This window comes from Lycorma delicatula, chromosome 1 (genome assembly GCF_047948215.1).
Source record: "Lycorma delicatula isolate Av1 chromosome 1, ASM4794821v1, whole genome shotgun sequence".
Lineage (NCBI taxonomy): Eukaryota > Metazoa > Arthropoda > Insecta > Hemiptera > Fulgoridae > Lycorma > Lycorma delicatula.
The window spans coordinates 214,533,929-214,550,032 of record NC_134455.1 but is presented as its reverse complement, the minus strand read 5'-3'; the positions used below and the strand labels follow the sequence as shown (position 1 = coordinate 214,550,032).

Here is a 16,104-nt window from a genome sequence, read left to right as displayed (position 1 = left end):
GAATTAACTTGTAAACATACACTATTATTTAAAAAAATGAGTAATCTCTAATTTCCAAAAAAACTAAACAAATTTGAATTAATCAATTTTCTACATTCTTTTATACACTCTACATGCTTAATAAAATTAAAGAAATTTGAGTTAAAAAGTAACAAATGTAAAGCAGCTATTGGAAAAGCTTGATGACCCTTCTTGGATGCTATAAATCACCTCTTCTGTTTCATTTTTTCAATTAATTTTATTTTTTCAGTAGCTCATTATGCATTTCATACAACAAATTTACACATATATTTTGATAAGGATGTTGAAATTAATGAAATGACTAAATGCACTCAAAGAATATATGAAATGATTGAATGAATTCGATGATGGCTGATGAATGTTGAATCAACGATTGATTTGTTAAGTGAAAAAAATTTATTAATGAACAGTTACAATAATACATTAAATGATTCATTATTAATACAGTAGTTATTAGAACTATTGTAATTAAATCAGATAGAAACAATTTTTAACTAACTATTCGGTTAGTTTTATTTTAAATACTAAGACTGATTACAAAGAATAATAATAAACTATACAAATATACCACTCTTTTTGACTATAAGAGAAGTCTTTCTCTCATTACATTGGATTACTGTCCCTTGTGAGTACAATATTGTTTTAAGGACAAAAAAGCAGGACAGTAAGAAGACTACATCTCATCAAAATATAGTTAAGGGTATTTCTAAGATGAGCTCCTATTAATCATTTTGCCTGCCTTTGAAAAATGAAAATTTTGTTCTGTTTAAATTGCCATCAGAAGCAGTATTAAATAAATCATGTGGCAATATAAAAAAATAATAAAAATTTAGCAGTTGTTTGTTTCCCAAATTGAAAATTTTCATTAAAAATGATAAAGCACTGGGTGAAGCATTTTAGTACAACTATTAGCCTTAATAATAATGAATTGCTCTTAAACTGGTGTGCAAGTGAATAAAGAGCATTCTTCCATCAGGTAGTTGGACATACTCTCTCAGTTACACACTCTCTCTCTGTACATAAGTATGAGTGTGTGTGATAAAAAAAGAAGTTGTAAGAGTACACATACACGACATTAAAAATTAGCCTATGTTGAAGTAGTTGGGGTAACATTTTCTCAAATTCCTTTTTAATGTTAACAGAAAAAAAATTTATCAAGTGCAAAATCCCCAATTTTTAAAGAGTGTAAAATGAATCAATAAATGAGCAGATGGTGAAAATCTACCTTAGCTCTCACGCTGACATTTGTTTAACTCTTTTTTGCAGAATGAGTAAAGTTTAAATTGTAGGAATATCTGGTTCTTTCTGTACCAAACATAATGCTACAACTCCCAAGGTTTTAACCCCAGAAAAGCTCAAAATGTGATTAAACTGGTCATGAAGATAATAAATTTCAAGAAGCTCCTAATTATACAAATTGTAATAGCAACCACTCACTCAGCCAATTCTAAAAATTGTTCTGACTAAAAAGAGGAAAGAAATATCTTACAGAATCAAATAAGGCTTAATAATTCTTTTGGCTACTTCTCAGAAATTTAAAAAAATGTAGAGTGCCTGGAATTTGGTACAAATAAAAGTATGCATACTCTTGTAGAACAGTTTTTTCAACAACCCCAAGATATATATATATTTTTATATTATTAACAACAGCACTAACTACCATAAAAATAATAAATTATGTTTAACCTATCTACATTATTTAATGTAGGAGCACGTTTTAGGGTACTTTTATTATCAGCTGTATATAATAAAAAATATACTTTACATTATGATGAACTATCATCAACATTATGTGTATTATCAACTTATTTTAAGAACTGATCATATTAATCAAATAAGTGAAGGCTATTTTTACATATCCTTTTACATAATTACTGTTATCACTCTTGCCAACCTAAGTGAATCATATATTTTTAAACATATTGCTGATGAATGAGAGTACCTCACACGGGCTAGTACATTAAATGTAAGCAAAATTTGCTTTATTTATGTGGTTTATATTATTATGAATGATTTAGATATAAACAGAAATTTAATAATGTTTAAAAAAGGTAAGGTTTTATACCTGCCAATTTCAACACCAAAAATCATCATTTCAAATCACTCTTCATAAGTTTACAAGATCAATTGAGATCATATGCACAAATAAAGCTGCAATTAAAATTTTTTTTTGAAATTATGTAGAACAAGCTTATGAAGATACAAGCTCAATGAATTTCTGTAAAAGTTCTATCAAATAGATCAGCTAGATGCTATTTTTTAATACGGAATCTTTGTTTAAGATAAGAAATCTCTTTCATTTATGCAAAGAGATATGAAATTAACCATACTGAAAGTTGGTAATAGAATCTTTCAAATGCTGTCACTTCACAGTACCATTTTCTGTGATATTTACAATAAATCTATAGAAATTCTATTTGCTTTCTTTAATCAAAAGTGTACTTAGTACAAGCATGTACTGAACTTGTTACAGGATGCAGTATCAATTCTTGGAGTGAGCATTGGTGCACTTAAAATACCAGAAAAATGGTGTCCTGGATCCCTTGACCTCTTTTTCAATTCACACAATATAATGCATTTTATAGTGATTCTTGCTGTCTACCCAATGCACCAATCAACAGTTAAAGATCTTCTATGGATGACACAAGCACAGTGTAAAACCGGACTTGCACTGTCTGAAGTAAACTAACTTCCATAAAACTGTGATAAAATAAATGAATAGATTTATATTGTATTTTATAGCATAAATCTATTCAGTAGCAAAATTATAGGGCCTGTATCAAAAATTTATTTAAATAGTAATAACAATGGAGTCATTATTTAAGTCTTAAGAAAATGGATTCATACATTACCCAAACGCCAGAAAGAGTTTTAATTATATTGCTAAAAGAATATTTACTAGTACTTAACTTAATCATTTATAAAATTATTTCCCTTATTTCAGTACTACTATAAATAAAACAAGTCATAAATTATGTAAATTGCAATCAAAACTCTTAAACTGAAATCCTGGCTAATAAGGTATAAGAAAATATTTATATTTCACCCATAACAGTGAGCGATGAAAATTATTTAAAATTATAAATTTTATAAACTACCAACTAATTTTTTAAAGTATAACAGCCAATCTCCATGGAGGAGTCGTAGAATCTTAGCCTTTCGTCTGAAGGTCCTGGGTTCGAATCCCGGTTGGGCATGACATTTTCATAAGCTACAAATTTCCATTTTCATAGGACAAAATGACCAAAGAAGTCATAACTGTCATCTCAAGAAAAACTAAATTTCTAAACTAAGATCAAGATTCAATGATTAGACAAGTATTATTTAATTTAGTTTGGTTGATATTTAAAAAGTTTATAATTCTAAATAAAAAATTGCATTCAAACCATTCTATCTAAACACAAAAATAATTAATCTACAGATAAAAAATTTGATACAGCAAATTCTAAATATTAAATATGTAAAAACCTGGTTTTAATTCTTAGAAAGATATATTCAAACAAAAAATATATATCTATAAAGAGAATTTTACAGAAATATATATGAGAATTTTTACAAAATACACAAGTATATAACTTTGTTCAGGCAAATAACTTAAAAATTAAGTGATTTTTTACAGTCTTTAATATAAACAAAAGAAAATGTTTTTCTGTTTAATAATGATAATAATTTATTCTTTGAAATGTCATGCAAAGTATCATGTTTACCATCAGCATTCATAATTTAATCGTCTAATTAATCAAAAAGATTTAGTTTGATTAAATGAATTTATGATTACTAGATCTAACATACACCACTGAACCAAAACATTGTTAGGTATAAATATTGATATTACGGCAGCTGTGCAGTAAGTACTCCACTTTCACACTTTGTAAAAACTGCACTTTATGAAAATATGACCCTAATAATTCAAATTTGCGTCTTTATACCCTTGTTTTTCTCATTCAAATTATTATTGACCTATAAACATACTAATTATTTCTTATAAGAACATATGTGAATTTTCACAAGTCATTATTATTTTCCTGCTTCTGTCACATGAGCTTATTAAGCTGTTTACTGCTCAAATCATTTCTTAATTCTGCTTCAGTAATTTTTCAGTAACATAGTATTATGTTACTGACTATCAGCTGACTGTTGTCAGCTAATTATCTATCAGCTATCAGTGAATGTCTAGATTTATATATATATATATATATATATATATATATACTACTAATAATAATGTCTATTTTTTGTATCTATTGTGCCTTATTATGCAGCTTGTTCAAAATTTTTTTTACAAGCAGTCTAATTTCCTCTTACATTTGCTGACCATGAAATAATTTAAATAATAGCTTTAACATTTTTATTTCTTTAGTGATTTTTTTGTGATGTTTCAACCTAATTCTAACAACTGATCATGTAATACCCTGTTTTTTACACTAAGAGAAAAAATGCTAACTTTCAATCTTGTTTTCTTATACGTCACATTTTCTTTTGTAGTGACAAAATTAATTGAAACTACTAACAATTACATCTTATGCTACTGCTCATGAAAATTACAATGAAATATAACGAATCAGTTAAAAAATGTTTAAGTGTGACAGATTAAAAAGTACAATTTCATTTAAAGCAGTGTCACACAGTTTTTTGGACTGTTTGTAGGAATGTATAAATCCTAACCCACATGATTTTTGGTTAATAAAAGAAAATGTAAAATTTTTGATACTGCATTATTCAAATTAAAATTTCTTTTCAGGCATGATTTTATACAGTTGTATAAATTCACTGGACAGAGACCATATCATATTCTGTATTATAAATATCAATATTATTAACAGCATTTCTTGTTTAACAACATGTTCACAGGTTAAAAACAGTTCTACTTATAAGTATTACTTTTTTAATGATACTACTTTTATATATAATTGATGGGAAAACTATTATATTAAACTACTTTGTATTTTGTTTGTATGAAAGTTTCAGAAACATTCCACTTTACATTACAGTTTCTATTTACATATATCTATAATTACTCTACATATGTAATATGTAGAATGGAAATATTTGAATAAAATTAAAGGGAAAGATATGTATAAAATTTTATCTCTATTTTTTTATATATTCTTAAGCAGAATTATTGAAAATAAATACATTTTTAAATTGATGCATAATCACATACAATTATTAAAAGTATTGCATAATTACTGGTTACTATATATTAACAAAATAATCCTAATTTTATAATTTTTTTAAAGATTTTTAATAATTTTAACCAAAGATGATGTATGTAGCAAAAATGTGTGGTAATTATATTTTTTAAATGTTTTAGTTAGAAAGATGTTTAAAGCTAATTGGTAAAATTTATAATATATATATATATATATGTATGTTTAAATAAACATAAATGTATACCATAACACACTGCTAAACAAAACTCACCACAATTGAGACATTCTTTTGATCTTTAGACAGTCTTCAATCTTAATTTTAATAAATATAATTTTGTAAAAAAATAAAAAAGTTTTTGATCTTTTATTATCATTGCCTTAGTAATATTAATATTTAATATAAAAAGTACAGTAATTAAATAAATTACCTATTTATTTGAACATAGATAATCTATGAGACCAGATGCAGAATTGATGACGCAAAACTGTTTATTTAATTTATAATTTTTTTCCACTTTATATTAATGAAGCAGCAACAGTAATAAAAAATATAATACTAAAGATGACCTAAAAACTTAAAACATATCTCTCAGTTGGTGAGTTCTACTTTGTATTCTACTTCATATAAATATGGCACAGTAATGTTCCATTGTGAAAAAATTAAAATTTTTAATTTACTCGCACATGTGTAAAGACAAAATATAACATAATGACCAAACTTTTTTCTTACCAAAACAATTAACAGAAATTTTTTTTAACAAACTAATAAAACATAGCTATGTCAAGAATATTGAATGATAATTTTGTACTCAAAATATTAATATTTTCAAAATGTGAATAGATTTATGCACAAATTTATTTAAATTTTAATAAACTAATTTGATAATGCAGTATTTAATTTCTCAATGAATAATATAGTATAAAAATATTTTTAAATAATTAAGAGAATAAAAGTAATAATAGGAAGCAATATTAATTAGTTATTCTAATAAATGTATTAGACTATTATAATCAAAGTAATTCTTATAACTAACATTTTTCCTTATATATTACATTTATATATTCCAGTTTCCTTTTTATGTACAAGTACAAAATTAAACTACAGTTATTAAATTTAGGAAAGGGTTTAATTAAAATGTTTATTACTTACTGTAAATCAGCATTAGGTAATTTAACATTGTACACTGAACATCGATACAGTAGATTAAAAATATTTAATAATAATTTAAGCTCCAATTAGGCTTGATGGGTCACCAGACATCTTAACTTTTGCAGAATTTCTTTTGTTTCCTGCAGCGTATGCATACAATTTAAACTAGAGTTACTGAAGCAGTGTTACTACTGCTTTAGTAGAGACATGAACTCACCAATTCTTAAGAATATAATTTTTTAACTTCGTGCTTACATATGGGATCCATTACAAACAAGTAAATTCGCTTTTAACAGATGCATGTAATAAAGAGTCTACTACTGAAAAATAACATAATTTAAAACACAACAATAACATGAATCTCATTAATATATTTTATATTATTTATAAATATTTATAATATATTATATATATTTATTTATAAATTATATATTTTATATTATCAAGCGTTCTTGTATTTACAGTCATAATTAACCCCACTTTTCATTGAAACAAAGATATTTTAATACACCATTACTGTTTCATTTTCTCAAAAATTTACTGATTCCCATTTGCAACAGTTGTGTTTTCCTATTACAGTCACTGTTGTGATTTTTTAACCTTTTTCCAATTTTTTCTGGTCTTGCTAATCTGATCTGGTAAATATATGTAACAGGTTTTGAAGTGACTAAAAAAAATTACACTTACATACTTTTTAATAATATGATTACTCAAAATATGGTATTTAAGAACACTTTTTTAATATTTTAAGCTTCTTATTATTTATTTATTCTCGACATGCAAATACTGAGCTAGACAAATTTTTTTTGAGAATGGTTTCTATAAAATAATAAAAAATTGTCAGATCCTTGTAGCAACGAAGCAGCACCTAAAGTGTATGAGAAACTATCAGGTAAAAAACATTTTTATTAATAACATTTAACATTTATGAATTAACAATGTGTAAAATATATATATATATATATATATATATTAAGGGAATTAAGGCCCTGATCCAGTACCATTTAACATGATATTGAAGAATTTAAAAATCTGTTCTGTCAGAATAGAAACGACAAAAAAATTTTTTTAAATAAATAATGGAACTCCAAGTCTAAGATTAGGAGTAGCAATTGTTACTACAAGAAATAATTTATACAGAATTTCCACTAAAAGTACTATTTACACCTGAGCAGAGACCAAAAACAGTTCCCAATCTTTTAAGTTCTACTTTAACATTTTTATAGATAGTTCATTTATTAAAATTCTTGTAGTATATTGTTTTATTTGTTTTTGTTTCTATTTCCAATTAGTTTTGCTGCAAAATCAATAAATTTCAATATTCAAATATTCAGTTCTTCTCATACACAATACAGCATGTCTTCGTTATGGTTGTAATTACTTTCTAATTCTTTACTTAAAGTAATTCAGGTCATGTACAACCTTAATCACTTACAAGTAATAAATAAATTACTTAAGGTAATTTGTTTTCAGCGAGATATACATTATGTATTATTAGTAAAAATATTTGATATACATTTTTAAGCTCATATGGTTGAGGAAAGCAGCATTCATTTAACATATTGCAATAAAAATTTCCATTAACAATTTTTTCAGCAAAGAAAAAAGGCTTGATTACATGATTTTTTATTAAACCTTAACTTTAGGTGTGCTACATGCTTTCTAAAAAATTACATGCCGGTTTTCAGATCCCAATATTCATGAATTGTGTCTATTAACACACCCATTAAAATGAAAATAACTTTGAGTAAAAATTACATCATTTAAAAATGATTTGTTTACACTAACTGTCAAATTTCAACAGTGAACTGGAAATATATTTCTGTGTAATATGGTTTTATTTCTCGTAGTAGCTGAATTTTATATCCATAGGAATAAGACTACGTTCAAGGGAGTTTTCAGTTTTTTAAATCTTGTTTACTTAGTTAAACCGGCCACTCTTCAGACAAAGTCTCTAAGAAGTTATATCCAACACTTTTTTGGACATCTTAACATTAATCAAAACAGTAATTACAATGGTATGCTTTAAAAAAATGTTTCTAATTTATCCACAGAAACACCAAACAATCAGAAATTAAGAGTAATCATCTAATCAAACCCTTTCCTAAATAGAAATGGTTGTACTGTATTTTGAATATATATTAATCAATAATTATTATAATACATGTAGAATTAGTTAGTACATTCAAAAACATTCCATTAATAAGGTCTTCAATGCAATAAAAATATTTGAATAGTGAAAATTTGGTACTTATTTATGTATTCACAAACTAGGTATGAATAGCTTTGTTTTCCTTACTTATATTGTAGAATAGAGTACATCATTACTTTTATTACTGATATAATAATAATCAAATAATACATACAAAGATCTGAGTTAATAAAAAACTATTATAAAAATCCTAATACATTAAAGATAGGGTTGGATCTCGCAAAACTGATGTCAGTAAATTTTAAACTTTGATTTAATGAAATTTATTTTACCTTACTTATTGGAATACTTTTTACTGTTATATATTAGCACATCTAGTAAGCTGGTACTACTTTATTCATCATTTAAAAGTGCTGCATACAATTATTCTCTCAGAAAAAATAAACATATTTTATAATCTATTGCTCATCTATTAGAACTCAACTGTAATAATAGCAGAAAAGACTCTTTGTACATTGCAGAATAGATTCTCAATTTGGCAGAGTTCAGGGAACAATCCGAACTGTCCCAATCAAATTCAGTTTCCCTCCATAGTTATTATGGATTTAATTTAAACTCGCCGATTACAGTTATTAAACTTTTTAGATTTATATAGCTTAATTAAAATTAAATTGTTGTAATAATTAAAAATGTTTCATATTATATTTTAATTATTTGTATAATTATGAAATCATATTTAAATATTTTTCCCATAATAAATATGTTGTAAATATGAACAAAAAAAACAAAGAATACTACTGAAATGAAAACTTATGAAAAGACAAAAAACATATTCTGCTTTTTATGAAGAATTCTTACTGCAGTTTACATCATCTTACATAATTTGTTAAAGGCAAATTATTTTTACACATATCACCTTATTGAAAAAATGTTTTAAATAGAAATTTAAATTGTAATTATATTTAAAACATATGTATTCATAATTATGTTTATTTACTTATAATTAGGTATATATCTATCTACTTGTATACTAAGCTCTACAGTTAAGTCCAGATTTAGATTGTTAATATCATACTGTTGTGTATTTAAATGAAGGTTGTGAAATTTGGTTTTGTGGGACAATGATTATAATTTTTTCTTACTTTGATTACAAATCACTTTTCTTAAATGAAGAAAAAGTAAAGTTTCAGTGATTAATTATATCATCTTCCATTAGTCTTCCTGGTCCTTTTCTTCCTACCGATAAACAGATTGTACGATTTATTTCACATTATAGAATACAGTTTGATTACAGGTAATTTCCAATGTTTAATCATTCTTATACATTATACTTCAAGGAATTTATATTAATTCATTTTTTTATCATTAGATTTGCCAAAGAAGTTAAATTTATATTAAAAAAAAACAAACCTAAAATAACAGAAATTTTAAGTTAACTTGGTTTAAAAATGGTTCATCATTTTTACAAAATGTTTATATTAATTATTAACATTAGAAAGCATTCAATTTTCTTTAAAAACTCAATGCTTTCTAGACATATTATTACAAAGAATTTGCTTACAGTCAAGAAGAGAAAAATTGAAAGTGTTTCATAATTTTTTAATTTCTGATATCTTCACATCATCTTGATCCTACTTCCAAAATTATGAAAATAATTGAATAATGGTGAATATTTATATTAATAGTAAATAAATAAATTTGTTGTTTACAATAATTAACAGCTATTTTATATGTTGTATTTCATAACAACCAAATACATGAGAGTATTACACTACATGTATTATGCTGTACTTACTTGTGCTGTGATTCTCAGGAAGTAGGAATGATTTTTAAAGTCAATTTCAAATCAAAACTTTAAATGTATAAGTAAAGATTGTTGTATGTTTAAAAAAAAGTAATCTGAATCAAAGCACATTTATTCTTATTCAGTCTAATAGATAGCTTCATTAAGCAAGATTGTAACAAAATGATTAAACTAACATTTTTTACCATCAGTAACACATTGTGATTATAAAAGTTAAATAGGAAAACCAAGGTAGAAAAAAATCACCACTGTTTTCAAGTTTAGTAAGAATTATGTAAATTATATCTAATAAAATAATATGTTTGGTTATGTTTTGTTCATGTGATAAAGTATATGCAGCTACCTTGTATCTATTATTTTGTTTTCTCTTCCAGTTTTATATGAAATTTTTATTTTTTTGTTGGTTATTTTTTTAATTAACTACATGATTACGCAACATTTAATTAATTGTCTACATTAAGGGGTGATGTGTCTATGTTGAGTGATATAAAATGTATAATATTCAATACTGACTTATGGCATGTTAAAAAATACTTTTATTATTTGCTAATATTATAATCAAAATAATGTATGTTAATATCAGTTCAGAAGGAATATCTTCTTATACATTTTTATATGCAGTGATAGTTATTGTCAGTAATCCAACATGGTTTCTAGTATATATTTATATTAATACATTTTGATTTGCACAAATATGTGTGATAAATAGATCTAAATAAAATCAAAACATTAACTATTACATGTTATTTACAATCAGTCAGTTAAGTTTAATATATTTTCCCCCTGTTATCTTATAAAAGTATATGTGCATTGTTGCACATGCACTATTTGATAAAAATTAATTATACTAGAGCTAAGATTCATGTACATGTCTTATCTCACACAATAAATTTAATTAAATCATTGCTAAGTATTATTCCTAATTTAAAGATTTAATCATGTTTGGATCAAACATATTACAGTACAATATCATGCCCAAATTAAAATCGGTACTGAAAAATATTAAAAATTCATGATGTTCTGAAGTATTTATGATAGCTGAATCAAATAAGGAATGGATGAATTTAATAAACCAGTCCAAATTTATCAAAATTTACAAATAAGAAAAACAATCCTAGGTTAGACAGTAAACTTCATTCTTTACAACAAATGAATCTATTAAAACCATAAAGACTCAAGAAGTAGCATTTTGGAAATTAAAGGATGTCAACTGCCAAAGCTATGTTTCATAAAATTACTCCTATAGATTGAATAAGTTAAAACAACCTTCATTGAAACGGCTGCAATCTATGGCTATGAAAAAATATTTTAATTCAGTTTTTTTTTTTTATAAGTTAAAAACAACAGAAAAACAGACTTAACAATTAAAACACATGATAGACATAGATAATAATTATTAAAAAATCAATAAAATTAGTGAAAATAAAATAAAATACATTAACAAAATGCATAAACCTTTTTAACTTCATTCTGAAGTAGACAGAAAAAAAACAGATAAAATTATAAAAACATAATTTTATAACATATTGTGGAGCTGGAAAGTTGAGTGACCTGCTGCTCTAATAATTTTACTTACATGTACACATTATGAACATTTCACAAGAGTATGGAAAACACTACACTTTTATATGTACTTTCAAGAATAGTATATATGCAACCATGGAATTCTAAAATGTGATGTAAATCTTCATTCAATTAGATTTACCTTAATAGAATATTAAAATAACTTTTATAAAAGATTAGAGTATAAAATAAAAAAACTTTTGATGCGAAAGCATGTATAAAATATATCAGTACCAACTTTTTATACATGCATTAATGAAAACTTACGTGGTACTTTTTTATGAACTATTATTAAAAAAAATGTTAGTAATCTTGAATCATTGTTGGATTGCTCTATTAATATTTTACACCAGTATTTTACCGGTTTGAATTCATAATCATTTCCAATATTTCACTTCATCTATTGTATTATATGACTGCCTTACATTTGCAAGTGCTATTGTGTGAGTGATTATGTATATTTAGTGTATAATCTGTAATGAACTATTTAATTTTTAGTATTTATTATTAAAAAAAAAAGTAATATACACACTATTGTACTGATGGGTCATTAACAAAATAGTGGAGCGACTACCTGAATAAAACATACCCTTTTTAAAAGGATATGAATTTCTTTTAATTTTTAATTGAAAAGCAATGACCATGTTAGCAGAGACAATTGAAAAAAAAAACATGCTAACAGTAAAATTCCCACGTATGTTTGTGTGTGTGTAAATGGTATTAAATTCCACATGGGTTTGGCTAAATAGTTTGATATTTACATATGCTACAAGATTTAAGGGATTGGCAAGGTTAGTCCATTAGGAATATCTATGGGTACCCATTATGAACCTCTTTTAGGTGGCTCTTTAATTTCTGACCAGTCAAATTCTGCTAGGTCCTAAAGAACCAGTACAATCTTTCTATGAACCAGTGGAGGCTGCCTGTGTGCCAATTCAGAGCTGCCAGAGAGGGTTATACATACCTATTAGACTAAACTGTGTGTGTCAGGAAAATTGTTAATTATTGGTAACACTTCTGTTCAATGCATAAAAGGTTTATGAAAATAATCTCAAAATAAAAACATGTTTTGTTAATGGCCTATTTTGAACATTTATAAGGAGTTAATAAATCTATTGTATCACCAATAAAAAAATTTTAATGTTGATATGTTACACATTATCTTAGTACTAACTATTGTGATATGAAATATAATTTAAGACAAATAAAGCAAATGAACTAAAAATGTCCTTATTTTCCAGTTAGTAAACTCATTAAACATATTTTGGTATTAACATATAAATAGGCTACTTATAAACTTAACACTGGGGTTAAACACCCTATCACTTTTTTGTAATCAAACATTAAAACCCTGATATTTTATCATAAATCAAGTTGTAATGTGGCTTACAAATGGTGACCATGTTTTGGTGATAAGTGGTGATATGAGAGGATTGGAGTTTCTCTTGTAACTCTATTCCCTCTAAAAGATTTTTTGAATATTATAAATTTACAAAATACATTATTTTAAAGCGTTCAAATGTAGATCTTTTTTTGTTCAATCATTTAAGTTACTTGATGCTATTCTTCACTTTCTTCTATTTAAATTTCAACATATTTACTACGATTTGTGTCGTGAATTATTAGCTACACGTTTACCATCCATTACAATTTTTGCTGTCTACAACCCCTGATCTAAAGATATCTTTAAAACATGAACCACAAACCTCATCTGTTTACAGCATTCTAATACAAACTCTTACCCCATTTGGTCTTAAAGCCTCTTTAACCTTTTATTCTATCAACCATTTCATATTCAGCATTCTTGGTGTGCACTATTAAAAATGGTATTTGCATTTTAAACAATTATGCTTTTCTCATAAAAAAAAATTTACAAAAAAATAAAAACAACGTGGAATGTAACATCATTATTTCTGTATAATAACAAAGTTAAAAGTTATGCATAATAATTTTATTGCAAGCTTTGAAAGGAACAAAACATGGTTTTGTAACAGTGTTTAACATTGTCAACTTTAAACATGTGTAAATGAAAAACATATTCTGATAAGAATTTTTAATTTTATCCATGTTGTTATCAAAATGAAAATCCAAACTCGCCAACCAAGCCTTGTTTGTTAGTAAGGCTTATCTTTCAGCTTCATCAAATGATATTTACATCATTTGTATTGGTTTTGTAGTGCATATTTATTTGGAGTTGTAATAATAATTATATGCTTTTCTAAGGTATTTTAAAAATAAATTAAGATGTTAGAATCTGATTTTGAAGTTGTGAAAGAAATTAAAAATTACGTACAGAGCAGATCAGTTTACTGTAAGTCTATCAGAATGTCCATCTCTTCAACCCTATAAACTATTGTTAACAAAATTCTTTTAAAATTTAACATTTTTAAAAAACTGAAAATAAAAACAATTATTCACTTCTGATGCAGAAACTAAAGTAGCAGACTGACAAAATACATGGTAGTGCATAAACAATAATATGAATGTTTACATTTATCTAAATTTTATCCATTAATAAAATCAAGATGTTAAGTAAAAATCATTATACCAGCCTTTCTTATAAGGGATTTATTATTGACATGTAAGATTGTTTATATTTTATGAAACTGCAGTTTATTAAAAGCAATTCACAGTTACAAATAACTACATGAATTCTTGAGAAATAAAAGAAATAATAATAAAACCAACTTCAAATAAAATGAATACAATTTTTGAAGTCTGAATGTACTGTTGGGAGATAGATATTTTTGTTAACTACTGCTCACAACTATACTTAACCCATTCAAAAAATAAATCTTGTGAAACGAAACTACTATAATTTTACTAATTTTATTTTATCACTCAACATATTGAGTCAGTAAATTTTAAGAACTTTTTATTTTCCTTGCAAATCCTTCCTCCCCTTTCATCCTATATGCCCACTCTGTACTTTCTCACTAATTGTTAATCCTCTCCTTTCCTTCCCCTACTAAGGCATTTCAATCTCTGGAATTTTTTTTTTTTTGTTATACGGGCATCAACTTCTAAGGTCATTAGTCGTTGTCACATTCTTTAAAAGAGTTTTAATTCATCATGAGGTTCATCACATGTAAGGGTGAAAAGGGCCCTTACATATTATTTAAAAAACATTAAAATTATTTACACAAAACATATAATCAATCATACAGATTAAAATATACTAAAAAACATTTATAGGTTGTAAAGGGCCCTGATATTAAAATAAAACACAAAAAAATAAAGATGAAATAGAATGTCTTCACAATACAATATTCTTATTTTATTTTCTCTTTTAGCACACTGGAGCAACCAGAACCACCATTAAGTATTACACTAGTCATCACAGGATGGCATGACAATTGACTCCCCCCTTTAATCTCGAAGGACTTAACCCATCGGGGTCCACGTGATGATGCTGCATCATAGGAGCAATTTGACCACCTGTTCAAGACTGACAAATTGTCATGAATGCCCCATATATATAATTGAAGCATTATTCCATGTCGCCAGGACTTCAAATGCCTTCTGCACATCAAAGTAGACTCCAACAATGTTTTTGTGTGATAAAGATGTTACATATGATGTTCTCTAAGTTGATCATTTGATCAGTAGTAGAATGGTATTGTTGAAAACCTGCTTGATGTGAGAATAAGAATTTATTTTTCTAAGAGCCACGAGTTGATTGTTTATCATTTTTACAAATACTTTTGCTGTAGCACACGTCAAAGAAATAGGATGGTAACTATTGGGATATGTAAACTTTTTACCTTTCTTTGGCACTGGAACAATATGTGCTTTTTTCCACTGTTGCGGATACAATCCATCTTGCCATATCTAGTTGTATAGTTCTAACAATCTACGTTTTTACAGTGGTATTCAGCTGCCCGATCATGTCATAATGAAATTCATCCAGACCAGCAGCTGTGTTGCTGGCCTTCTCCAACGCATTCACAAGTTCATTATATGAATAATTTATTTCAGTTGTGAAATTTAGTAGACCTTCAAGTTCTGTTTTACGCATTCTAAAATATTCATCGTAGTTATCCGTTTTGTTGGCTTCTTCAAAATGATTGGCTACTAGCTCTGCAATTTCATTTTGGATATCTTTAATGTCATCTTCATATTGAAGGCAAGTTATGGGGGCGAAGCTAGCACGCTCACAAATTCTTCATTTTTTTCCAAACGTCTGATGCAGTGGTGTTTTTGTCAGTACCTGGCAGGATTTTTTTTTAGAATCTATCATAAGTCTTTCAGCATACGTCCT

The 16,104-nt window shown here is 26.1% G+C and overlaps 1 protein-coding gene across 1 annotated transcript in view; it reads left to right on the top strand.

The window, feature by feature from the left end:
• Positions 1 to 3,210, top strand: part of LOC142328389 (progestin and adipoQ receptor family member 4) — a 72,888-nt gene extending 69,678 nt beyond the window's left edge. Inside the window, exon 5 of the mRNA XM_075372098.1 lies at positions 2,495 to 3,210. Coding sequence (XP_075228213.1) covers positions 2,495 to 2,710 — 216 coding nt within the window. The 3' untranslated portion in view covers positions 2,711 to 3,210. The remainder of the gene's footprint in view (positions 1 to 2,494) is intronic.
• The last annotated feature ends 12,894 nt before the right edge of the window (positions 3,211 to 16,104 follow it).